General features: G+C 51.0%; 1 protein-coding gene across 1 annotated transcript; it reads right to left on the bottom strand.

The window, feature by feature from the left end:
• Nucleotides 1-102: 102 nt before the first annotated feature.
• WNT9B (Wnt family member 9B) lies at nt 103-25,257 on the bottom strand. Its single transcript, XM_025279917.3, has 4 exons — nt 25,018-25,257; nt 5,378-5,631; nt 4,555-4,820; nt 103-3,747 (listed from the first exon to the last, which is right to left on the bottom strand). The coding sequence occupies exons 1-4, from the start codon at nt 25,095-25,097 to the stop codon at nt 3,274-3,276; spliced, it is 1,074 nt and encodes a 357-aa protein (XP_025135702.3). The 5' UTR covers nt 25,098-25,257; the 3' UTR covers nt 103-3,273.
• Nucleotides 25,258-26,800: the final 1,543 nt, after the last annotated feature.

Here is a 26,800-nt window from a genome sequence, read left to right as displayed (position 1 = left end):
TTCCAGTGGAGGAGGCAAGGGTTCGATCCCTGATGGGGGAACTAAGATCCCACAGGTTGTGCAGTGTGGCCAAAAAAAAGAAAAGAAAAACACAAACGAGAGCAAATAAAACCCATCTTTGGGCTGGGAGGGGCCCTCAGTACAGCCAAACCCTCTCAGGTGGTGTGGGCAAAGGGAGGGAGGGCCCGGTGGAGCCCCTGGAGTGGCCTCCATGGGGTCCTCAACTCTCCAGGCCCCTCAGGCAGTCCCAACCCCTGAGACACAGAAAATGCTGACATGCTGTCTAGATCCAAGAGGCAGGGTCACACAAGCCTGGGGGAGCAGCCATTTCCCTGGGTTCTTGGGGTTGGGTGTATCCAGACTTTGGGGCTCCCAGGTCCAGGATAGATCAGCTCCCGTCACTTGGCCCATGTCGACGCTCAGGAAATATTCAGTGAAAGGACCTCTTCAGTGTGACTTCGAGCACAGCCCTCCACCTCTCAGCGGCATATGCAAAATGGGTCGTGATGTGGCTGCACCTACCTCATAGGGAGAATGGGGAATCGAGGGAGACTAGAGGGACCAAAGTCGTTCCGGAGATCAAAAGTGCTTTACAAATGCCAAGTGTGGTCATCCTTGTTATCATTATTATCATAAGCAGGACAGTTTTTCCAGAGCAGAAGCAGGGGCCTGGGACCCGGAAGAGCTGAGAATATACAACGACTTCACAAGGAGGATCGGATGAAGCCCGTCGGAGTTCGTGCTCAGAGAAGATGCTGCTCACCAGCTCCAGGACAGAGCCAGCCAAGGGACATGGAGTCCACCAGATCTCTTCCCTGGCCACCTGGTGTCCAGTTCGTGGGGACCCCAATCACGCCAGCTGTATTTCCCCAGATACACACAGGCTTCCAGCAGAATACACAACCCCCACAGATGCTGCCCATAAAATATAGAAACTATATAAATAACATAAATATTCTCTCATATATATCTTAGCTATATAAATTATTTTCTTTTGCCCTAAAAACTCTATATATATGCGAGGTAGACAAAAAATACCCTGTGAATGTTTCCCTTAATGCTATAGAATGAGTGGTCAGTGGCCACTGGTCCCAGGGGCCCCAGTTGGGCTGAGATGGACCTTTGGGGGCAATTGGAAGAGAAAGGGGTGGGAGCAGGGGAGGAGGAGAGGAGAGACAGCTGGACAGCGAGGACCTGAGAGGCTGAGGGACCCTGAACCTCATCATCCTGGGCTGGGTCAGTGTTACTGGCCGGCCGTGGCCTCAGTCCCTCGGAGTCTACCCTTTATCTTCCTGCCACTCCTGCACTGCTGGCCGTGGGCCTGGGGTGCAAATGGCATTTCGGAGGATCAGGCTCCCTCTTCCTGCTGCCTCATGCCTCAGGGTGAGCCATGGTAGAGGCAGAGCTTGGGTCTCATAAGGATGGATTGGGCAGGCAGAAAGAAAGTCTTCATGCAATGGAGACGTGGAGGGAACTGGGGAGACAGCCCTTTCTCCTTCTTCTCTTCTTGCCAAGATGTGGGCCTGCTGCTTGGGTGAGCAAAGTCACTCTCGGGAGGGGTCTCAGGTCAGTAGGGCTTTTCATCAGAGCCTCTGCAGCCAAAGATCCTTCCAGCATCCCTCAGGAGGCTGCATGATCCACCGAAGACAGGGCAGGGTCTCCTTGCCCTCAGAGATCACAGGGAGCCCCCAGGAGCTGCTTCCTGGGGCTTGCACAGACGGTTTCTCAGCACTTGGCTGATTCTGAAGTTTCCTGTCCCGGCAAAGGGTCAGCAACTCTGGGTTCAGGGAGAAAGGAAGCTGACAGAGGGCGCGGCAGGGCCGGCAGGGCAGCCAAGGGCGTCCCGAAGGAGGTCACTTCCTCCCGGCTGGCATCAGGCCCTGCTCTGGGAAAGCACATGGCTTCCAGCAAAGTGACCCCTGCAAGGTCTGCATCCTGATCCAGAGAGGTGTGTGCCGCTGAATGAGAGCCCTCAGCCTGGCAGGTCCCAGGGGCATGCCTGCCTGGCAAGTCCCAGGGGCGTGCCTGCATGTTGGAGTGGGGAGCCCTGTGTGTACCCATGGGTAGTACCAGCTCCTCTCGCCTCCCTCCCAGGGCCTTAGTAGGTAGCCCTGGAAATGTCCACAGTATCGGAAGGAATTAGCAGCCACTTCTCTTCCTCAGGTAAAAGCCAAGGTGGAGGGCCCTTAGTAAATGAAAGGGGCCCCCAAAGAGCCCAGCTTAGCAAACACTTCCCATGTTCATAACTCCTGCCCAAGCAAAAGCCTTAATTAGATGAGTAGCCACAGAAGTAGAAATGTAACCGAATCAAAACTCATACACCAGCTCTCGTATATCACGCCAGCTGTGCAGGGCCTCACCGCACAGGGCGACCCCAGCCACTGGGAGTTGACCCAAGTGGGCTCATGGGGGTGCTGAGAAACTGAGGGGGTCTCTATCTCCCTGGGCAACCTCGGTGTACTATCTGAGCCTCACCCTGGGGACTGGCTCTTCTACTGGGCTCGCGTCCACTGGTGTTTTTACTGAGCAGCGCTGGTTGGGCATGGATTACTCAGCTCTCAAGGTGAGAATGAGGGCTGGTGGAGGCATATTTTAAAAACCAAATCACAAGGATCCAGGGCACATAGCTGACTCCTGCTTTCCTTTCTCCAGACCAACGGCTCCAACCACCTGGCCTTTCCTCCCATCTCTAGCACAGCAAAGCTCCAGGGTGGGGAAATGAAGGCGTATGACCCCCGGAGTTGACTATCACCTGGGTGGGGCCTGAGGGCTGACCTGACCCATCCCAGCCAGATTCCAGCCTTAGCTTCCAGCTGGCCCTGCCTCCCTGGGCCTTCTTGGCCCAGAAGTTCACCTCCCAACCTCTGGCTGGCTTTAGGCCACTAATCCCAGGATTCGTGATGGCGAGATGTACTCTCTCTCTTCTCTAAAACCTCAGTCCTGCCCTCCTCTGGGTCTCCCTTAGTTCCCTCCACATCCTTTCCACTCTGCCCTCCTGCTCCAAGTCCTCAACCAGGCTGGGGACCCTCAGGTTCAGGGGTGGGGCTCTCCTTGCTGAGAGCTGAGAGAGGGGAAGCCTGATGGGAGCCAATGGGGAGAGGCACATGAGTGTGCTGGCACGCACGTGGGTGATCATGCGCATGACACGTGCTCCTGCCCGGGTTGGCGGGAGCAGGGGTTGGGGGGGAGCGGCTGGACAGCCGGGTGGCCTGGAGGTGGCCCGGTGCCATGGGAAGTCCTGGCAGCGCCTGGCTGGCACACTGGGCAGCGGGCCTAGTGCTTACAGGTGTATACAAGCTCCTCCCGCACACACTGCTGGCACTCCACGTAGCAGCACCACTGCACCTGGCAGTGGCAGGAGAAGGCCGCCAGGCGGCTCTGGGTGTCGTAGCCGCGCCCGCAGCACAGGCTGCTACAGCTGGCCTCGCGGGAGCACACCCTGCCCCCTGTGCCAGGCGAGTACTTGCTGGGCCGGCAGAAACTGGGTGAGTCCTCCATGTAGACCAGGTCCCCAGGCCGCGGAGCCGGGCCCTTGCTGGGGCTGCCTGGTCTGGCTGGTGCCCACAGCTCCAAGCGGCCCAAGGCCTCATTGCTGGCACTGGACACCTTGACGGCTGAGTCGTAGCGCAGCTTCAGCACCTGGCCTGTGTCGCGGAACGGGGACAGCTGCTTCCAGCAGGTGCGCACGGCGCAGGAGCCTGACACGCCGTGGCACTTACACGTGGTCCGGAGGCCACTCTTCACGGCCTGCGAGGAGAGGCAGGAGGGAGGCGTGGTCAGGGGCCTCCAGGCCGCAGCCCCCAGAGCGCCAACTGTGGCCGGGGAGCCGCAGGAGGATGGGAGAGAGACAGGGGAGGCCCACATGAGGCAGGCAGCTAAAACTCAAGCTGGCCCATGTGGCACATTAGTGCAAACTAGCTCTAGGAGCCCCTTCTCCTGGGCAGAGACAGTCTGAGGACTGTCTCACCTTCGTGAGAGCAGCGGGGGCTGGATCTCACCCCCAGCACCTCCCCGGGCCCAAAGTTCCTGTGGAGCAGACAGCTTGCACAACTGAACACAGCAGCCCTGGTTTACACCAACTCAGTGATGGGAACACAGGACACAGAACTCAGTCTCTTAAAGAAATGGAGCCCAAGCTTCTTCCAGCTTCCTGGTCCCAACAGACCTGGATACTTTTTACCCTCCAGGCTTTCCACTGCTGTGTGACCTCAGCTAAGTCCCTTCCCCTCTCTGGGCCTTTTCTGTCTTCCCATCTGTAGAATGGAGGAGGGCCAGGGGTTGTACCAGATCAGTTTTCAAACACCATTGGCTCCTAGGGCCTCCAGGAAGGGCAGTGCTTGGAATGGAGACCCTTCTCCAAACACGTTCCTGCCTCACCAAGCCAGGCTCCCACCTGGTACTTGACAACAGTCCAGAGTAGATGCCCGAGGAACACTGGTTGAAAGGATGAGGTTCATCCTGGAGAGCCTCTGTGTGTGTCCTGCAGGGGGGTAGGGTGGGTACTGGCTTCCTAGAGACCCGGCTCCCCGGCTCTGCAACCAGCGATGCACTCACCTTGATGCCCACGTGGGTGTTGTGGGCGTCTGCCCGTGCCCGCAGGTCTTTGCTTCCTCTCTTGGGCCCCAGAAAGTTGTTCAGGAACTTGGTGCTATACTTGAGGTTGTCACCACACACACCCCACTGCCAGGCTTGCCGGCTCTCGAGGCCCGGGGAGTCATCACAGGTGCACCGCTCCATGCGGCCAGCGCTGCAGGCCCGGGCCAGAGTGTGCGTGAGGGCGGCTGCGGACACCGCATACAGGAAGGCCGTCTCCTTGAAACCTGGGCCGGGCCGGGGGGTGGGATTGGGAGGGAGGAGGAGAGTGGGCTCAGGGGCTGTGAGCTGCCCTCTGATGAGGATAGACAGGCTGGAGGGAGGGGCATGTTACCCTAAGGACACAGTTCAGGGCACTTGCCCTGTCGCCCACCCCTTAAACTCAGGCTGCAAGTTGCTGTCTAAATGGAGCTTCCTGTTCCCTACGGGGTGTGTGCCCAGGTTCTCAGGGCGGCCGGACGGGGGACTGATTCCTCTACTGAACAGATGAAAACACAGATGCAGAGAAAAGTGACTTAGGCGCCTGGTGAGCGCTAAAGCTGGGCTAAACCACTGATCTTGACTCCAAGGTGATGCGTGAGCAAGTTGGACCAACCTGTTTCTGAGCTGGGTTCATAAAAGCAACGGGGACTAGGGACAGGGGCCTGGGGAGTGGGAAAGGCAGCCCTCCTCCTCTCGGTTCTCCCCCCCACCCTCCTGCTTCAAGCCTCCTCCTCCCTGTTCTCCTCCCCGGGGGCCTTCTCCTCACCCTCCTCCCTACCCTCCTCCCCACCCTCCTCCCTACCTCTCTTGAGCAGCCCCGTCCTCCCCTCCAGGCTGCAGTTCCAGCGCTCATGCCGGAACTGAAACTGGCACTCGAGCAGGCTGAGGTGTGCGGCATCCTGCAGGGTCTCAGCCAGGCCTGGCTCCCGCCGACAGAGCTGCTTCTGCCGGCGGGACAACTTCAGGAGGTCACACTGCTTCAGGTGGGCCCCACCCTGTGCTGGGGCAGCGGTGCCCAGCCCGGGGAAGGGCGTCAGGACCTCCCGCCCAGTCAGGCTAAAGGGAGCAAGAGAAGGGAGACCAGTGACCCTTGGGGGTTGTGATGGAAGGTGAAAGATGACAATCCCTAAGGATGGGGGGCAGGTGAGGGGAAGGGGGCCTTCTTGGGGGCTGCATTATTTGGCCTTCTGGGAGGAAGGCTGACCCCATTTTACAGAGGAAGAAACCAAGGTGCTTAAAACAAGGGTGAGTACAAGATTTCAAACTCAAGTTTTCTGGAAGCCAAAGTCTCTGCTCTTCTTATCCACCTTGTTTCCCAAACTTGCCAAATCAGAAAAATCATATGGCATGCTTATTTAAAATACAGATGCCCAGGACTTTTCTGGTAATTCAGTGGCTAAGACTCCATGCTTCCAATACAGGGGGTATGGGTTCAATGCCTGGTTAGGAAACTATGATCCCACATGCCACATAATATGGCCCCCCCAAAAAACCTTTTTAATTAAAAACACTTTTTTCTTTTAAACTCCAAAAAAAAAAATACAGATGCCTAGGATCTATACTTAACAGTTCTGCTTCTCTTGGTCTGGAATAGGGCCTGGGAATCTGTACATTTACCACATTCCCTGGGCAGCGCTGAGAATCAGGGCAGTTTGGGAAATACCGCATGTAGTTATTATCTGCTTCCAGGAAGGGAGAGCCATGTTGCTAAGGGGGGGTGGCAGAGGAATGTAGCCACTGAGAAGGTATCCGGCCAATGGCCCTGGCATCCCTCTCCCCCTTATATTAGGTAGCTGCCCAAGTAACACCAGGCCAAGCTAACTTGTCTCCACAATCCCCATAGATCTTTAATCATCTGGCCAGTCCATGTCTGCTACCAAGAGATACTTGGGGAATACCCGAATGGATGGAAGATTGGGAAGATGGAGAGATGAAGAAAGAAGGATGGGTGGATGGATTGACAGGTGGATGCAGTTGAAGAAGCTGCATTTCCTTCCGGCTATCAGCCCCTGACTTCTTATTCTGCTGTATCTGAAGTCCAGGGATGCTTCAGTCAGGCTGCCACGTTCCAGTGGCTTGACTGTCACTTCCTAGCTGTGTCATCCAGAAGGACTGATTTTTCTCCTCTGGGAAGTGGAAAGAGTGATCCTCTCCACCTCCTGCACTGCTGGGAGGATTGTATGAAAAGTTACTAACCACAGAGTTTTGGATTTGCTGTTTCACTTTCACCCGGCTGGAGTTTCTCAACTCTTTCCTCTTGCAAGATGCTTTATTCTCTAACCTGGCCAGAATCTTCCCATTGTCCAGATAAGGAAACAAAGGTTTTAGGTTTTACAAAGAGGTGATGACTAGCCCTCTTTTCACAGCAGATCAGCAGCAAGGTGAGGACTACAAACAGAGCTCACCTTCCATCCCCCCAGAAGCGATCCATGAGATGTTTCTCCTAGTTCAAGTTATCTGCTGTTTCCTGGACCCTCGTGGCCCTCGGTGTGGGTGGAACATATACATCAATCTAGCAACCAGGATGCAGCCCCTTTCTGGAATATGCTGGCCTTATAACCACGGGAAAAGATCAAAGGTGGAAGCAGGTGCTGGCTCTTAAGCTCCTGCTTGGATGTGACACCTGTCACTCGTGCTCAAGCACCACCAGCCAAGGCAAGCCCTGTGGCCAAGCCCTGAGTGGTCAGAGAAGCCCACATCCCACAGAGCCAAGGGCATGGCTCTCCTGTTTGGAGCCACCTGCCCCAGCCAGGACATCTGGCTGGATGCCACACCCTGCCTGTCTGCCCCAGGGAGGGTGTGGGTCCTGGCCAGGCCCCAAGTGCCCCCAGAGAGTACCCGTAGATTCCAAATCCATCAGGTGCAGCCAACCCCGTGTGGAGCATATCTCCGAAACTCCTGAGTACAGACAGATGCTATCAGGCTCCTCCCGGCCCAGCCTGGCCCTGCGCTCCCCTCCCAGACAGGGTGAGGGCAGGGACCCGTTAATCATTAATCTGGGGGCAAATGGGTAAATTTCCAGTCCACCAGGTCTACACCCAAACCCCTCCCAGCAGTCTGGCAGGAAACCCTCCTTAGAGCTCGACCCTTGGCAGGTCCAGAGCAGAACCTGATGTCAACTCCAGCCCAGGAGGCCCCACCCTGACCAGCCTCCGGTGTGGAGGGCAGCTTGGGGGCTGCAGGAGCAAAGGGCACAGCAGCCATCTAGCCCCTCAAATGTCTTCCTCCCCACACCAGCAGTGGGTGTGAAGGACAATTTCTGCTCAGGCAGTTCTTGTGTTTCAGAAATTGGGACCTCCCTTGTAGTAGTGATCGACAGGTAAGAGGACAAGCAGGAAATGCTGGGACTTTGGGGCCAACAGGGCTGCACATCCTTCAGGGTTTGTCTCAAATGACATTTGCATATTATTTTTATATCATGAGACCTATATTATATAACTTATATTCTACTACACAATATTATCTACCATGGTTTTGGTTTTTTTTGGCTGTGCTGCATGGCTTGTGGGATTTTAGTTCCCAGTCAGGGATTGAAGCTGGTCCCGGCAGTGAAAATGCTGAGTCCTTATCCCTGGACTACCAGGGAATTCCAATATCTACCATATTTTGAGTGCTTATTACCAAGTCCCTTAAATTACTCTTGCAGACACCTGTTGGGTTGGCTGCCTACCTGGTCTTTCTACCGCCATGGTTACCCTGTCAGCCATTTTATACCATGTGACCTTGCTCTGGCCTGTTGATTGGACCACTGAGGATCACATGACCCAAGCTGGGCCAATCCATTCTTTCTCTGGGAATTTGAAATTTGACTTAGAGCAAGCACACAGTTGCTTTCTCTCTCTTTCTTTGGGTGACTGGGCTTGTAACTCAGGAGATACAAAGAGAAAGCTGATCCGAAGAGAGAGAGAAAGTGACTCAAACACAGAGAGAGAAGCAGAAGTAAGAATGGGAGGGAGAATTTCGGGAGCTTTTCAGTCCCTGGCCCCAGAGTCTTCCTGCGGTCATCACTGTTCTTGCTTGAGACACTTCTGTCTGTAGAACAACATCAAGGCTGGGAGTCAATTTGTCTAATTAAGGGTGTCATCCCTGATCACCCACCTCCTGACAGCTGTGGAGTACCACACTCCCTGATCTGTCCTTGTGAGCTCGGCTCAGCAAACACCTTTTCCCCCATCAACAGTTCCTTGTTTTTTTAATTTCGTGTAATTGACCCTGTGATTGATGGCCCCAGGAGTCCAGTATAAAGTCGGTTAATTTTATTAGCAGTAATGACACTTAGTAGCGATTAATGGTCAGGAAAGGCAGTCAACCGCACAGGAGCCTCAGGCCACACCGGGCTCTGGTCTGCCCAGGGTTGCTCTCAAAAAGTGCCCCCTCACAGCCTCAGGGACCCCCTTAAGGGCCTAGAAAGCCAGTTGAGAGACATACCACCCAATTTCCCTTTTACTGGGTTGGCCAAAAAGTTTGTTCAAGTTTTACTGTAAGATGTTATGGAAAAACCCGAACGACCTTTTTGGCCAACCCAATATCTGTTTTCTATGTTGCAGTCTGGGATCATTTTTCCTTTGAAGAAAGAGTACTGTGACATTAAACTTGGAAAATACTTCAACTGGTTTCCTTAAATAGTGCTAGTAAACGCTGTAATACATGCCCTACGGATGCCAAGGTATCTGCTAGAGATGGTTTCTTCTTGGACCTCAGGAGAATTATAGGTGTTGGAGGTTCCAGTCTGTTCCAGGGTCCATGGGCATGATCAGTTCTCCTTTAAGAAACCATCCTTTCTGGCACCCCAGGCCTGAGAACCCCATCCACCAGGCCCTTCTGCAAAAATCTCCATCCCCCACATGTTAGTTGAGCTCCTTGAGGTTCAGATGAACAATCAGAGATCAAGTAAGCATCAAAACAAAACCTGCGGTTGTAATGAAGACACTACCCCCTGGTCAGGTCAGACGCGATCAACCAAGCAAGTGCCCAGTGTTCAGAACAGAAGCACAGAGGATGGATCATCTGTGAACTTGCCAATTGCCCTTCCAGACTGAGGAACAAGAGTGCCTTCAGGCCCCCGCCTGACTCAAGTGCCCCTGAGCCACACAGGACAACCCCGCCCTCATCGGTTGTACCTGATTTGGCCCAGCTGGTCTGTCTCCCCCATTCCTGTTTCCTGTTGGGCTCTCTCAGGCTGACTGCAGCCTCTCACGTCCCATTAGGAAAGCAGTGACCCCATGTGACCAGCTCCATTCTCTTCTCCTCTTTGTCCCCAGCCTGTGCCCCTCTGCCCTCTGCGCCCTCAGCCAATGGCCCTTGGTGCTCAGGATGATAAGACCAGAAGTCCCACTCATACACAATGAGATGCCATTGGCTTTGACCCCAGAAACTCTCCAGTCATTTCCCAGGCTACCTTGTCTCCCTCCAAAGTGGGAAAAAGTCAAGGGTTCCCCTCAGGACTTCACTTCACATCCCACCTCCCCAAGCTCCCCTTGCAATCACCCAGCCTTTCCCACCCCTGCCTCCTTTCGCCTTGTCCAAGGCTCACCCCATCCATAGTTTTGGCTAAAGCTGCTCCATCTAGGGCATTTCCCTGGGGGTCCAGTGGTTAAGAATCCACCTTTCAATGCAGAGGATGTGGGTTCATCCCTGGTCAGGGAGCTAGGATCCCACATGCCGTGGAGTGACTAAGCCCATATGCCACAACTACTGAGCCCATGCTCTGGAGCCCACACACAGCAACTAAGACCCGACATAGCCAAATAAATAAATACATAATTATTTTTTGTTTTTTAAAGCTGCTCCATCTGGGATGACCTTGAAGGAAGCAAAAGCAGTTTCCCCCAGGCTTTGGGGGAAGCATTGGTCTAGCACCAACAGGACCCCAGGGACCACCAAACCCATGAACAGAACTAGAAGTTCTCCCTGGAATGATCACCCACAATCTCCTAGAGTGTGGGGATCCAAGGACCCTCAAGGCTGTTTAGCTCTGGGGAGTCTGGTCCTAGGTCTGCCCTCATTCACTGGTGACCCCAGGGATGTCCTCTCAGCCCCAAGCTCATTCTATATAACAAACACACCTTGTCTAGCGGGAAAGCCAGACCAGAGCCAGACTGCCTTGGCTCAAATCCCACCTCCACCTCTTACTAGCTGTGCCACCTTGGGCAAGGCGCTTCACCTCTCTGTGCCTCACCTGTGACATGCAGACATCACAGGACTTTTCACATGGTTGTTGTGAAGACTGGGCTTCCCTGGTGGCTCAGACAGTAAAGAATCCACCTGCAATGCAGGAGATCCGGGTTCCATACCTGTGTCAGGAAGATCCACTGGAGGAGGGCATGGTTACCCACTCCAGTACTCTTGCCTGGGGAATCCCATGGACAGAGGAGCCTGGAAGGCCACAGTCCATGGGGTCACAAAGTGTCAGACAGGACTGAGCAACTAAGCATATTGTGAAGATTAAATGAATTAACATCTGTAAAGCTCTTAGAACAGTGCCTGGCACACAGTAAGCTCCAGGTCATTGGAGCTTACAAGAAGTGAGCTTACAAGAAGTGTCATTCTTCTTTAAAAAAAAAAAAATTATGTATTTGGCTCTCCTGGGTCTTAGTTGCAGCACACAGGATCTTCAACCTTTGTTGTGGCATGCGAGATCTAGTTCCATGACCAGGGATTAAACCTGGCCCCCCTGCATTGGGAGCTCTGAGTCTCAGCCACTGACCACCAGGGAAGTCCTGTAAGTGTTATTCTTAAGCATCTGCTATGTGCCAGGTGCCGTGCTGGGTGCTGGGACATGCCTGCACAACCTCAAGGTTGTGAGGGACCCCAGACCCCAAGGGGGCAGGGGAAGGAGAAGGCTTTGAACCAGCTCAGCTCCTGGGAGAACCATCAGTAGCTGCTCAGGGACCGGATCAGATCTCCTAACACCATCAGGGTAAAAACCTGACCTCAGCCAGGCTCCTCCTGCCTGCAGTGGGAGGCCTGGGGCGGCGAGGGGGTAGGAGGAAGCTCTCAGAAGCTCGCTGGAGAAGGCCGAGCAGGGGGAGAGCATTTCCCATCACTGGGAGTGCCTGGCTCTGTTCTTCCAACCCCCACCCCCATCCATGTTTCTGCTTGAGAGGGTCCGATGGTTCCAGAGGAGGCCACCCCCAGGATGTGGGTGGGTGAGCAGGTAGGTGCCACAGGACAATACTGGCAGTTCCCAGGGTGCTGGGTAAGGCCAACCTGTCTGGACCCTTAGCTGGAGGGACCAGGGGGTGTGCCTGGCACCCGGGCCCGTGCCAACTGTGGGCAGTTACCTGGGAACCAGGAAAGCCTTGTCCTGCCTGGAGCATTGGCCTTGGCCCTCAAAAACCCTGTTAGATCCTCCTGATAACAGGTTTCCGCTGCAGGGCCATTTGCATGGTAAGTGGGCCTTTTGTGCTTTCATCTCAAATATCTCAGCCCACCTCTCCTGCCCTCACTAAGCCCCCTAAACACACACACACACACACACACACACACACACACACACACACACACTCCCCACCTCTTCCCAGAAGGGGAGAGTTAGTGAGGGCAATGTCTGGCCCAGGAAGGGGCACATGGCTCCAGGCAGTCCTTTTTCAGAGCAGTGTTGGGGGGAACCCTCAACACCCCTGGCTCCTCTCCCCTCCCGTCATCTGAGGGGCCCCCGAGGTTTATGCTCCTGAGAAGCACCTCCCTCCCTCCTTCACATTCCTCTCTCCTTGACAAGACTCACTGTCACCTCATACCTCCTCCAAGAAGATGTTCTTAGTGAGCAGCCTTAATGGCAAATTTGGCAGGTACCGTTTCCCACCTTTATTCCAAGTCCTTCTCCCCACTCCTTTCACTCACTCATTTATTTAAATTTCAATATGGAGCATCAGCTTCAGGCCAAAGAAAACCAAAAGCCACCAGACTGCTCACTACATCCCTGTCTGGGTCGCAGCCTTCCTTTCCTCCCCAGCTCTCTGTCTCAGAAACTCGAGGACTGAATCAGTACACCTCTCCTTGCCCCACCCTGGAGCCCACCCCTGGCTCAGAGAGAAAAGAGCCTGGCCCAGCTGTGGGCTTTGTCTCTCCAAGAACCACTCCACTTCCTGTTTTCCGGGGGATGCCTGCGGAGGATGGCATCATGGACTATGTGTTCAGGAGCTAAGTGGGCAGCAAGCAGCCTGCCCAACCAGCTTGCTTTGCATCTCAACAATCTCGGATATTTAGAGCGTGGCTGGTGCAACATCTGTGGAGGAAATGCTTCCCGCTTCCTCCTCCTGTCTCCCTCCCACTCCACTCAGGCTCAGGCTGGAGATGAGGAGGGGGTCTTTGTCCCTGGCACGTACTGTAAAATCAGGTGGCATGGTGGCTATGGAGGGGTGGCCTCCCAGCCCCACACAAGTCTGGGGTGATAAACATCTCCCCTAGTTCCCTGGCCATGTCCAAACGTACATTATTTGAATCAGTACATTCTAGGACTCGGGAAACCCTTCAGGATCACCCAGTTCAGAAGTTTTGCCCTAATGCCTCCTGGGAGGCAGAACCTCCTGAGGGCAGGCAGGAAGGGCCAGAGGTTTACCAAGTAGATAGGTCTCTGTTTTGACTTCTCTGGTGCCCTGGAGGTTCATCTAAGGGTTTTGTGTTTGTTTTTGTTTTTGTTTTTTTTTTGTCTCAGATGACCCTGAGTTAATGGCAAGCCTGGGTCTGCACCCCAGGTCTCCTGATTGCTTCTATCAAGACTGACAGTTTTTGCTTGCCATTTTAATGTAATATTTCAGGGAAACAGAATCAGCCATCATCATAGTAAATGTCCAGGGTGATAGGACCACAAGATGGGTAGGATAGAATGAATGGAAGCCTGGTCAGGTCTCCTCCTCAGGCCCCCTGGGCAGTTAAAGGGAGAGAAGGACCCTGGTCTAAAACTGAGTTTCTCTTCAGCCAAGAGTCAAAAATAAAACTTAGAGAAGTGGACTGCCAATTCATACTAAAGTGTGACAGTCTGATATAATATGGCTAGTACCTGAGAACGCACTTTGCTAGACAAGAGAAGCTAAAAGGAGAGAGTCTGGGATCATGAAGAGAAGAGAGAAAGGGGAAGCCTGGGGTGAGGAAGGGAAGGGGAAGGGAAAAGGGGGGCTGGAAGGCTTAAGATAAACTTCCCCAGCTTCTTGGGTTCACAGGCCCAGCCCTGAGCCAGCAGAGGAGTATTAACAGTTTGGAAGACACAGCGTGGCAACTGCAGAGAAAAGCAAGTAGTCACTGAGGCTGTATCACCATGGGGCAAGCAACCCCCCACCAGCTCTGCCCCAACCATGGGACCTGGCTCATGGGCTGGGTGACTTCTGCCAAGTTTTTTTTAAACCATGGTAAGCTGACCAACTAACCAGCTTGGCAGGCTCTTGGGTGGTCACCCTCCTCAATGCGGGCAGGCAGGCTCAGGTGGGGCTGTGGGCCCTGAGAGCTTGGCCCCTGGTGAATGCCCCATGCGCAACCACACATTGTTTGCAGATGCTCCAGGAGGAGATGTCCCAGGCTGCAGGTTCCATGCAGCTTCCATTTGCCTGCCAGCAGGACCCAGGAATGGCCCACGCCCCTCCACACCCCTCCCCTCTAAAGATGGCAGGAACTTCCACCTCGTCAACAAACCCTTCCCCGAATAGGCCTGGTGAGGGCCAGAGTGGTCAGGACAGCCCCGGGGGATGGGTGGAGTTGTAAGAGGCTTCCTTGGGAAGAGAGTAGCGTCTTCCAGAGCAGGACCAGTGCAAATTCCCACGCTGGACTGTCCTGGATGCAGAGCCAACCAGGGCTGTAGCAAAGGGCCCCTCCTCTCAGGCCAGGCTCTTGCTTGTCCTCCTGCCTTGGCTAAAGTAATCCAACCTCCATGCCTTTCTTCATGGTATGACCGCTACCTAGGTTGCCTTCCCCTGTCCAAAAAGCCCTCATGGATCCCCGGGACTCATAACCACAGCCTTTTTCAACACTTGACTCAAAAATGCAGGGAATGGGAAAGGTGATCCTGAGGCCCCATCCAGCTTTAATAGGCTAAGATGCTTGTCTGCCTCTTCCAGAAGTTCTCCTTACTTGCCAGCCCCATCCCACTCTAACCATCCAACTTCTCCGACTTCTCTCAGTTTTGGGGGATTATAGCACCATTAGTTCTGCATGGTTCACACTTTTTTTGCCTTCTTCCTCAGGGCTGTAGAGAGAGTCTCTCCAAGTAGCCTGTAACCCCCTTGGGAGAGGTCCTGGTTTCTCATCCCCAGAGGTCCCCCAGCCCCAGCCCAACACCTGCTGACTGCATACATCTCTCAGAGGACCAAGCAGAGAGTATACATCCAGGCTCCTCCTCAGCTTCTTCCCAGCCCTCCAGGCCTAAATCACTGGCCTCCCTGCTGTCTCAGTCCCAGGCTGCAGGGGTCACCCAGTGACCCCCAATCCCAGCACGAAATCTTCCCAAACTCAAGCCTTGCTCTCTTCCCAAACTCAAGCCTTGCTCTCTTCCCAAACTCAAGCCTTGCTCTCGAAGAGCGTGGCTCTGAAAGGGCGTGGCTCCGGAAGGGCGTGGCTTTGAAGGAGCTGCCCTGTGGCCACACCCTCCCCAGCCCTGAGACTGGGAACTGGAGTGCGCGCTCTCGCAGATACCACATCTCCAGGCAGTCTGGCTTCAGTCAGTCAGACCCTTGCTCCTCCGACTAGCTCAGCCCCTCTGAACCTGTTTCTGGGGACAAGCTATGCTTGGTCAGCCAGAGCCTCCCTTGATACACAGTGAGAACTTGGCCCAGGTATTTCTTTAAAACTCAATCTGCACCTCCTCTCATGATGATGGTCTGGAAGTTTACTGCAGGCTCACAAAATTTCTTCCATGATTCAGGACTCCAGGATGCTCTGACAACCACAGTTTTTTTGGTATGGTTCTGGTGAACTCATGTGGCAGCAAGACTTGACCTAAACCGAGAATACACATGGTCTTTATCTCAACGCGTAGATGTTTTTCTGCAAAAATAATCATGTCTGATTACTGGGTGCTGCCCCCCACATTGTTAAGGATGTTATGTGATACATGGTATACATATAATCTTTAATATAAAAATAATATGATACGCATCTGGCCTCAAAGGGATGGTCACTATGGGGAAAGCAGAACTTCTCTGCTCTTACCCTTAAACTAGACTCTTTGGAATTTCCAGGACTGACTGAATATGGTGGTTTGATTTTTTCTTGGCTCTTTGAAAGTCTCCCAGTGAGACAGTCTGGGCTTGAAGTGTCTGGCCCCCACCCCAGCTCATCTCTGCTGCCCCCAGGATTCCCACGGAAGGTCAGGTGTGGCTGACTTCCAGAGTCTGACGGGGGCTCGCTGCTTTGCTTCTCGTTCCTGTCCAGGCAGAGGCCAGGTCATGGCCAGGCAGCTTGTGCTAAGAGGGCCATGCAGAAAGAGTCAACAGACAGGGCAGAGAGGGAGGTTCAGGGGGCAAGGAAGGGTCAGCAGAAAGGAAAGGGGACTACCCACCCCGACACTCACTATGGACCAGGAGGCAATGCTAGGGATTGTGGGGGAAGCTGACCAACAATGGAGTCCGAAGACTTCTGCTTAAAGGATGCTATGCATGAATCCGAAACATGAGCACATAAAAAATTAGGTGACATACCTAGAGTTGAAGATATGTAGTGCCAGAGATACCTATGACATATGCCAAGTGAAAGAGGCTACAGGGTGGAGGACTCAGAAGGTCAGAGCTGCCCAGGTCTCAGCTGGGCATCAGCAGGAGAGAGGGATGAAGAAGTTGGCTCCGGATTCTAACAGACTAGAATTCAAGTCTAGGTGCTGCCAGTCAGTAGCTCTGTGACTTTGGGCAAGGCACTTGGCCTGTCTGAGCTTTCCCCCTCTATTCACCTCTAAAGGAAGAGAATTCCACCATCACCTACCTCCTGGGATGTCATTTGGTTAAATGAGATTATGCACATAAAGGGCATAGGAAGGGAGAAGGCAATGGCACCCCACTCCAGTACTCTTGCCTGGCAAATCTCATGGACGGAGGAGCCTGGTAGGCTGCAGTCCATGGGGTCGCTGGGAGTCGGACACGACTGAGCGACTTCACTTTCACTTTTCACTTTCATGCATTGGAGAAGGCAATGGCACCCCACACCAGTACTCTTGCCTGGCAAATCTCATGGACGGAGGAGCCTGGTAGGCTGCATTCCATGGGGTCGCTAGGAGTCAGACATGACTGAAGCAACTTAGCAGCAGCAGCAACTCTCCTTTTTGTTGGCATATTAGTCTTTCCTGTCATCCTTACTTTAACTTCCTTAAAGCCCTAGATAGAACTAGACCCTTCCTCATTTTCCCTACACACCCCCTCATTGGGATTTCAAGTTCTGTATTACGCTCATCTTATTCTTTGCAAAGCTGCTTGAAGGTAAAGAGTTCTCATAGCCACTGGACACCTGCTTTTCAGAGGAATGTCCTAGGATTGTTCATACATAGGAAAACAGCAAAAGTATTGTTTTTTTCAAATTGATAATGTGAGTAAAAAGCTTCTCTTTACCATCAGTGGTTTTTTGGTTTTGTATTTGGGGTTTTGTTTTGCTTCCTTGTTTGTTTTTCTTTGAAGTTTTGAAGGGAATTGATCTTGGAAGAGAAGCAGAAATTTTGTTTTGGTTTAAAAAAATCAGAACTGCTATAATGCTTTTTGCAGCAGTTTATTTCCTTGACTATTTGAAGCTATTGGGAAGAATACCTAGATCCTAACCCTCAGCTGAGAAGACTTTCAGCTCTTGTGTTTGCTATTGATTGTTTTCTTGAGTTCTCAAGGACCTGTGACCATATTTTTTTTTAAGTTGCCTGTTTTCTAATTGCATCACTTTACACACTGTTGTCGAATAATATGTGGTATTTAGAATGCCGCCTTAATTATTTTGAGCAGACATTGCCTGTATTTTCTTAGCACCTCCTTGGTTTTCTTACACGAACTCATCTGACAGGGAAATGCAGCTTTTTTGTTTGCCCTCTCTGCATACTGGACCGTCTAATCTAAGTCAGTGTTCTAACTAATCCCTGATGGTCTCTGAGCTACTGTTCTACCAAACTCAGTAGTTATGTGCTTCAGGAATTTTTCGGTAGAATTGGTCCTATTAGGAGACTCTTGGAGGCACCTTTGTTATCTTAAAAGCTGGTCCCTTCGCTGAGGCTCTTAATGTTTTGCAATTTTGATGCTATTTCAGCTGAAAAAAATTGGTAAGACTATTTTAAAAATTGAGGGAAGCCATTTAAGAAATGGAAAAGTAATCGCAAACAACATTGGGTAGTTGTGACTTTCAGTTCTGTATCAGTTGAATTTTTGTGCTCTTTTCCCTGTGTACGTGGTGGTTCTATTTTTCTCCAATAAAACTTTTTATTTAAAAAGAATTTCTGGAGAAGATCTTTAAAATTCAGATATTGTAAGAATGTTATAAAACCACAGAACTTAAAACCTTCCTAATGATTAATGAAAAGAAAAAAAGGGCATAGGAAGGATTCAAATTATACAATGACTGGGATAAAAGAGGAAGAGAGGAAGCAACAAATGTCAAAAAGATGCTCCTCTACTTGGGATTCTCTAAGACAGACCACTAGATTTCTTGGAGTCCATATATGTGGATAGCATTTCAGCACTTTTATATACACAAAACCCTCATAACAACCCTACAAGGTAAGGATTAGCCATTTTATAGATGGGAAAACTGAGGTCAGAGCAGCTAACTGACTTGTCCTAGGTCACCATTAGTAAGTGGTTGGCGGGAGGATTTGCACTCTATCCATGTGATTCCAAGTCCAGTGCTCCTTACACTAAAGCAGGGCCTTAGCCTGTGTCCCATCCTGCTTAGGCTGATATCAAAGTGAGGGTGACCCTCACAGCACCTGGCCCACCTCCTCCTGAGCCCAACTTCTACCTGAGCACACAAGCCTAAAGGCCCCAGGACCTCTCTTCCTTAGAAGTTTCCAGCCCAGGAGTCCCTCCCCACCCCTTGCTTCTCTTTCCTCTCTTTCCCTCCATCAGCCTCAGAAACTTCACCACCATCCACGGAGGAGGGTGGTTTGACCTCAGCTCTAGAGCCCAGCTTCTCAAGAGTTAGAGTTGAGCTAGAGACAAGCTAGTCTAAATTCCTTTCCCAAATTCAATGATTCTTATCAGTGATGTTTGGCTTGCAATCTACCACCCCAAAGCAGTAAAATTTCTTTCTTTCTTCTCTCTAACCCTGTTTTTCTCAGGACCCAGTCAATTCCTAGCACTGTTCAAAAAAAAATCCAAATACATAAAACACTTAGGAAAAATTTGTTAAATGTTTGTAAGATCCATACACTGAAAATTATAAAACACTACTGAAAGAAATTTTAAAAGCTCCCCTGAGAGAGATATGGCCAGTTTATAAACCAATAGACTCAATATTGTCAGAAGGCAAATTGACTTACAGATTCAGTGCATTCCCAAGCAAAATCCTAGCAGGCCTTCCTACAGATATCAATAAGTTGATACTAAAATTTATGTGGAAACATAAAGGATCTAGAATGGCCAAAACAATTTTGAAAAAGGACAGAATGTATAGTACTTGGTTTCAAGATTTACCACACAGCGGCAGTAATTAAGACCGTGGTACTGGCCCAGAGATAAGCTTTGTTGGTGGTGTTCAGTTGCAAAGTCATGTCCAACTCTTTGCAGCCCCATGGACTGCAGCAGGCCAGGCTTCCCCATCCTCCACTATCTCCTGGAGTTTGCTCAAGTTCATGCCCATAAGCTTACCAAATAGAATAGCGAGTCCAGAAATAAGCCCTCATATATTGGGTCAATTGAGTTGCAATAAAGATGACGATAAAGAAAGGATCACCTTTTTGACAAATGGTGCTGTAACAAGTTAATATATACATGGAAAACAGTAAACTTCATTCTTACCTCACACCATCCATATAAATTAACCCCCCAAAAAATCATAGACCTAAGTGTAAGGGCTAGAACTGTGAAGTTTCTAGAAGAAAACATAGGACAAAATCTTTGCAACCTCTAATGGACAGAAATTTCTTGAATGAGAGAAACAAAAAAGCACAAACCATACAAAGAAAAGTTCAAAAATTGTACTTCATCACAATTAAAAACTGGTTCCGGGATTTCCCTGGTGGTCCAGTGGTTAAAACTCTGTGCTCCCAATGTAGGGGCCACAGGTTCAGTCACTAGTCAGGAAAGATCCCACATGCTGCATGGTGTGGCCAAAAAATAAATAAATAAAATTCCTCTGTCTAGAAAGAGTTTTTAAAAATTTTTCTTCTTTGCAAGGTAACAATAAGAAAAATGAAGAGGCAAGCTACAGACAGGGATAAAATATTGCCAATAAATTCTGATAAAGGACTTAAATCCAAAATATGTAAAGAGCTCTTACAACTCAATAATAAGAAGACAAATAATTCAATGAAAAAGATATTCAAATGCTGAATGTACACATAGAAATGTTCAGCACAGTATTCATCAGTGGAAAAATGCAAATTAAAATAACAATGAGACACCAATACATACCCACTAAAATGACCAGAATTAAGACTGACAGAAGAAAAGAATATGGAGCGACTCAAACTCTCATACATTACTGTGTAAAGTGGTACAACCACTTTGGAATACTATTCAACCATTTCTTATAAGATCCAGAAATCCAGTCCTAGATACATATCCAAGAGAAATAAAAACATCTGTCCACTAAAAGGGATGTACACGAATGTTCACAGCAGCTTTATTTGGAAGAGCCCCAAACTGGAAACAATCCAAATGTCCATCAACTGGTGAATGAATAAACAAATTTGGTACATCCAAACAATAGAATACTACTCGGCAAGAAAAAAGGGAAAGTGCTACTGATACATGCCACCACGTGGATAATTTCAAAAACATTATTTTGCACAAAAGAATTCAGACTCAAAAGGCTATATACCCTATGATTCCATTTATATGAAATTCTACAATGGGCAAAACTGTCTCAAGTGACAGAAAGCAAGGAAGTGGTGACCTGAGGCTGGTGGGGGAGTGTTGACTGCAAAGGAACAGGAGGAGTCCTTTGAGATGATGATACAGTTCCATATAGTAATTGAGGTGGTGCTTACACGGGGCATACATTCGTTAAAACCCAAATTGTGCACTTAGAATGCATGCATTTCACTGTGTGTGATGTTGGTTTTGAAAAAAATTAAGGTCGTATCTTGCTTCCTCACAATGATGACACCTCTACAACCCAAGAAGATAATGAGAATCCCAGCAGCACCAAGAGTGAGCCTGCACTGAGCACTTAGTATGTGCCAGGCACCCTGTCAGACCCTTTCATTCATTGTCTCAAGCCTCACACCAGCCTTTAGGATGGGTACTATCATCACCCAAAGCTCAGAAAGGTGAAGACATGTGCCTGAGGTCACACAGCTGGCAAGAGGCAAAGATCAGCGATCAGTGTTAGTTGCTCAGTCATGTCTGACTCTTTCCCACCCCATGGACTGTAGCCCCCCAGGCTCCTCTGTCCATGGGATTCTCCAGGCAAGGATACTGGAGTGGGTTGCCATTTCCTTCCCCAAGGGATCTTCCTGAGCCAGGAATCGAACCCAGGTCTCCTGCACTGTAGGCAGATTCTTTACCATCTGAGCTACTACTTAAGACTGTGCTTTCCTAAACCTATCTATACCATCCTTAGACAGGAAGTAAACACAAGCAGTGCAGAGGCCATACATGCACAAAGCAGCACCAGAGTCAACTACAATTTTAACAATTGCATCCACATTAACTATTTCTGGACACAAAATTCATGACTTACAGACTGAATTGGATGACAAAGCTTATCATATTCTCAGCTTATCACATAATACAGTGAGTATTCATTTATAAAACACCACAGAGGTTAATATTTTCAGAATTCCCAAGCCAACTGAGCCAAAAGATGAACTCTTGAGCAATCCAAGACTTCCAAGCCAGAGCCATCTGGTTAGGGTACCTTAGGCCCTCCAGATGCTAAAGACCTTGGAGGCAAGTGACTTGATCATGGACAGCACAGAGGAGTGGTCTGGAGTTGGGACAAACCTTTCTACCTCCCATCTCACTGTCATCATGCCATGTATGGGAGCCTACCTGATACCTGAGCAGAGTTCATAGCATCCTATCTCACTGTTGAGGACAGAAGAGAATGTTGGGGCCCCACCCAACCCACAACAGCCAAGAGTGTCTAACAGAGTTAGCCAAATAGGAGAGGGGGGTAACCCTCTCCCTACTTCACCCTCTGCAACTCCTTTGCAGCTGTGGCTCTCCTGGATGACCACACAGTATTAGCTCTGGTAGCTAATGCTCTCTGTCAGATGAAGAGCCCAGACTGGCAACAGGACCTGATTTCTATGCTGCCTCTCCCACTAGCTTGCTGTGTGACACAGAGTGAGTCATTGAAACTTTCTCACCCTCAGTTTCCTTTTGAAAACTATTTACATCCATCCTGTATACATCAAGAATAGGTCTGAGGATCAGATGATGGAGGGGCTGAATAAGAAAATTATTTGTAAACTGTAATACTAATGATACTAATACTATCAGCAATACCAGAATTAGGTGCTAGACTCATGCAAAAGCACCAGAAGCAGCTGCTGGTTCACTGACTTGGGGATGATGGTCCCTTCATCAGAAAAACAGGAATAATACATGACCTGCTTAAAGCAGGGAGTTAGACCAGAGAAACTTTGAGGGTCACTGCCAACTCTTAAGTCTGATTCTATGATTTACAAAACCCCAAGAAGATTGGCCTTAACTGTTCTCCTGATGTTTGAATTTTATTTTATCAGGATGACAAAACACTTGATCTTATAGTCAGAAATGAGATTTCAAATGCAAATAATCTGGAGAAGGGAGAAGCACATTACCTCTTATTCTTACTACAGTGTGAATGACTGATACAGATTCCTTCCAGAGAGCAAATTCAAATAGTAGGATGGAAAACCTGGCCTGACTGAGTCACAACAGGGCTTCCTCAGGGAGAATTTAGGCTCATTCCTGTCTGTTCTCCAAACACATAACAGCACGAACCCCCCGTTTTATCTTAATCTCTGAGAATGTGTCTTCCTCCCCAGACTGGGGTGATGGTGGCTTGAGTGCATTTTGCCAGCTATATCCAGTGGAGCTCACAACTTGGAAGAGGGACTCACACTCATGTGATCCATCTCAGCCCCAGTTCATGCTTGATCTATGATTTCCCTTTTCATTTCCAAGACTGCCCCATTGCTTACAGCCCTCAAATTCTAACCCTGGGCACTGCCACAAACTCCTTTCCCTTCCAACCACACCAGCCTGGGTGGTCTCAGCTTCCTGGAGCCCCTCTCCTCCCATCTCACCTGGCCCTTGCCCCATCCTCAACCCTTGAGCCCAAGCAAACAAAAGGATTGTGAAAATGAGCTGATATCCAAGAGGCTGCAGGCACCATTTATCCACCACCCCACTCCATTCCATCTCAGAAACCCCTGTGAGGGCTGAAATATCAAGACACTCTACCTCATCTTCTTAATAATTAGTAGCATTAGTTGTGCATTTACTATATGCTATACCCTGTTCAGGCTTCCCTGGTGGCAAAAGAATCTGCCTGCAACACAGGAGACCCTGGGTCAGGGTCTAAACAACAACAAAGACCTTGTTCTAAGTGCTTTACATGTACTAACTCACATGATTTGCTGTTGTTTAGTCGCGAAGTTGTGTCTGACTGCTTTGCGACTTTATGGACTATGACCTGCCAGGCTCCTCTGTCCATGGAATTTCCCAAGAAAGAATACTGGAGTGGGTTGCTACTATCTTCTCCAGGGGATCAGATGGATTCTTTACTACTGAGCCCCAAGGGAAGCCCGACTCACATGATACTCATGTCAAATAAGCACTATTATCCTCATTTTACAAATAAGAAACTGAGGTACAGCGAGGTTAAGTGATTTGGCCAAACTCACACAGTTAGCAAGTAGATGGATTGGGGATTGAACCCAGAGACTGTGCATGACCATTTTATCCTGTCTGCTGAGGCAGCAACAGTGCCTTTCCAAGCCTGAAATTATTGGGAAACAAAATGAATGTGCAGTGCCCTTGACAGAGAGCAGATAGAGGGGCTCAGTCACACCAAGTTCAGCCCCTTCTTTGTACAAAATGGGACACTGAGGCCAGAGACTAAGTGGTTTTCCCAGCAAGCTGAGCCCAGAGCCCTAGGGTCTGGGCTGACATTACTCCCACCCCACCCCCTATATATTTCAAGAGAGGCCATTGCCCACAGCCAAGGCATGTTTTAACCAGGGGTCATGACCTGGAAATTAGCCCACAGCCCTATTCCTGTGCGGGACCTCTCAGACCTTCTCTGACCCTTATTTGCCCCTCCCTGCCAGGTCCATAAGACCAGTCTCTGGCAGGTCACTTGCTTGGTGGTTTATGTTTTTTGGGTTTTGTTGGCTTGCTTGCTTTTGCCTTTGCTTGGGTCAGACTGTAAGCCTCACCTTGATTTGGGTGAGGATCACAAAAAGTGCCATGATTTAAAGAAAAAGACTGTATATATTTAGAGCAGGCTTTGGGGGGAGGTCAGGAAAGTCCCTTCATACCCACGACCCCAACTCCTCTACCAAGTCCCTGCAATTCAGGTTCAGAGAAGGAGGGTCAGTTACCCTGTAACTTGCTCTCCAAACACTGCCCGGTCCCACCCATTCTCTCCCCAGATGTCACCCTCAGCTCGGAGCTTCCTTTTCCAATCATGTACACCACCTCCCCCTTACTCTCTTCGTCATTCTCCTGAGAATTCACCTGACGCCAGGTCTGAGATTTGGTTGGATTTCCCCTACAGACGGTTCCCTCCTACTCTCCGCACGGTCTGAAGGTTCCTCCATCCCTTCTGGATCAGTGCGATCCCCTCCCCCGATCTCGGTAACAACCCACCCTACTCATCCAGCCAGCCCTCCGGGTCTCAGCTCAGCAGGGCTAAGGCAGAAGGTGTGAAGGGAGCCCCAGGCAAGGATTGGTGGCTGGACAGAGCCCAGGATGGGGACGGACAGGGCATAAGTGAGGATCGGAGAGGACGTCCGAGCGCGGGAGGGACTCCTTGGACGGGCAGGGACAGGGAGCGCGGGGCGCACAGGCACCAGGTCCGAGACGCCTGCAGTGTCCCGGAGCTTGAGCCGGGATCCGAGACCCGGCTTAGTGGGCGGGATGAGGTCTCGGACAGGACTGGGTGACAAAAGCGGAGGTGAAGGGGACCAGAGTTCGGACGCTGGAAGGTGCGATCCGGGACCAGTCCGGGAAGCCAGAGGAGTTCTGGGCACTAACTCCCACCCCGAGATGGGGTTGGGTACTAAGGTCTGAGTTCGAGATCCCGCCGGGGCCGGGGCCAGCGGAAGGGAAAAGTTGGCCTTGTTGCAGCGGGAGGAGGGGGAGGCAGGCGGGCCGGGGCGCGGCGGGCACTGACCCGAAGTAGGCGGCGGCGGCGGCGGCGGGCAGCGCCAGCAGGCAGAGCGCGGCCAGGGCCAGCGCGGGCGGGGGGCGCATGATGCCGGCGGCGCGGAGCCCAGTTGCATCTCCTCGCGCCGCGCAGCGCTCGCAGCGCAGCCACCAGCCGCCCGCAGGGCTTTAAACCCAAGCGGGGCGGAGCGGGGAGGTGGGGAGGGAGCGGCGCTGGCGGCACCCATCCCCGAGCGGCGAGCCCCCCGCCTCATTGGCCCTGCCGACTTGCCCCGCCCCCTGAGGGTGGGGCCACCTCTCCAGGTCCGCCCCCGCCCCGCCTCCCGGCCCCCTGCCCACCCTCCACAGGTAAGAGCTCACCTGATGTAGTGCTTGTCGGGGGACTGGGAGGCTGAAGGATCCGGGGATTGGAGAGGCAAGGATGGGGATACGAAGCGATAACCAGGGAGTTTTGCCTCTCCGGGCGGGGTGGATGTACCCGCAGGAAGGGGTCGGGGCGTAAAAGGAGAGAGGAGCCTGGAGTCTGAGAAGTCGTGTCTCATCCACTCTCCATCCGGTCGGTGCGGGCACCTCTGCCCCAGCTCCACGACACTGAAGGAGGGCCGGCTGTGGACACAGGAAAAATGCCAAGGGTGTCCTGGGATGGGGATACTCATGGTCAGAGCGGAAGCGGAATAAGGGAGCCCAGTTTCTAAACTAGAGTCTGTCGGGGAGGAGGCCTCACTGAGCATTAGTTGATGTTCATGGAACAAAAATCTAGGTTCTCTGGTCAGTGGGGCAGGCAGAGACTGGGACGGGGTGGAAAGGAACTTACTTTCCGAAGTGCATAGACCCCAGAACTTCTGTCAGACAGGATGGATATGTTCGGTGTTGGGTCATAACGCTCTGCCTTGCTTATTCTTTTTTTTTTTTTTTTTTTTAAAGTCTAACCCCAATTCCTGCGGTGAAAGTGCAGTGGCCAAGGCAGTAGGTGGCTCCCATCTGGGAGGGAGACACACAACAAATTGCCCCGTCAAGGTTTAATATGTTTTTGAGAGTATTGAATACTGGGTCAAATCGAGCAAAACAAAACATAACTCACACTGAATGTCAAGATCTGAATGTAAAGTTTCCAAAAAATCATCCATGTATGCAGAACATCAGGTGACAGCGACCTTGGCTTTGTGAACACAAAGGCGCTGGGAGACTGGGGGAAGATGGGAGCTGCCACATTAACATATTAACAGCTGCCATATTAATGGCTATAGTGAGCTTCTCTGAGCTCAGTTTCCCTGTTCAATAAGGGCAGCGGTTAACCGACGATCTTGCAGAACTCTGCCAGAGATATCGCATCTCACAGTTCTGTGTATTGAGGCATACAGTCCAGGGTGGAGGGCAGAGACCTGAATTCAATCATGGAAATTATAAACCTCAGATATGAAATGGGGACGATAATAAATAGCTTACAGGATTTTTGTGCCAATAAGAGTGATGCCATGGGAATTCCCTGAAGGCCCAGTGGTTAGGATTTCTCACTTTGACTGCCAAGAGCGCAGCTTCAATCCCTGGTGGGGGAACTAAGATCCTGTAAGCAGTGTGGCGTGGCCAAAAAAGCAAAACAAAAAAAGTGATGCCAAATGCCCAACAGGTGCTGGCACTCAATATCAGGGGTTGTTAAAACTGTAGACAAGCTGTGCTGCTTTGCCGCCTGGGTGGGAGCGGGCTAATAGCATCTGCCGATTCTCTGCTGCAAACATTGCCACCGTGGGTGATTTCAAGTTACTGATGTGGCATCATCCTTGATCTAAGGA

The sequence above is a fragment of the Bubalus bubalis genome, chromosome 3 (genome assembly GCF_019923935.1).
Source record: "Bubalus bubalis isolate 160015118507 breed Murrah chromosome 3, NDDB_SH_1, whole genome shotgun sequence".
NCBI lineage: Eukaryota > Metazoa > Chordata > Mammalia > Artiodactyla > Bovidae > Bubalus > Bubalus bubalis.
This window is presented reverse-complemented; position numbering and strand designations above follow the sequence as displayed.

Coding starts and splice junctions, on each gene's coding strand:
- WNT9B (XM_025279917.3), bottom strand. CDS start 25,097: ATGCGCCCCCCGCCCGCGCTGGCCCTGGCCGCGCTCTGCCTGCTGGCG. Junction 4,821..5,377: donor GACGGGGCTGCTCAAGAGAG/GTAGGGAGGAGG, acceptor GGCCCGGCCCAG/GTTTCAAGGAGACGGCCTTC. Junction 3,748..4,554: donor ACACCCACGTGGGCATCAAG/GTGAGTGCATCG, acceptor CTCTCCTCGCAG/GCCGTGAAGAGTGGCCTCCG.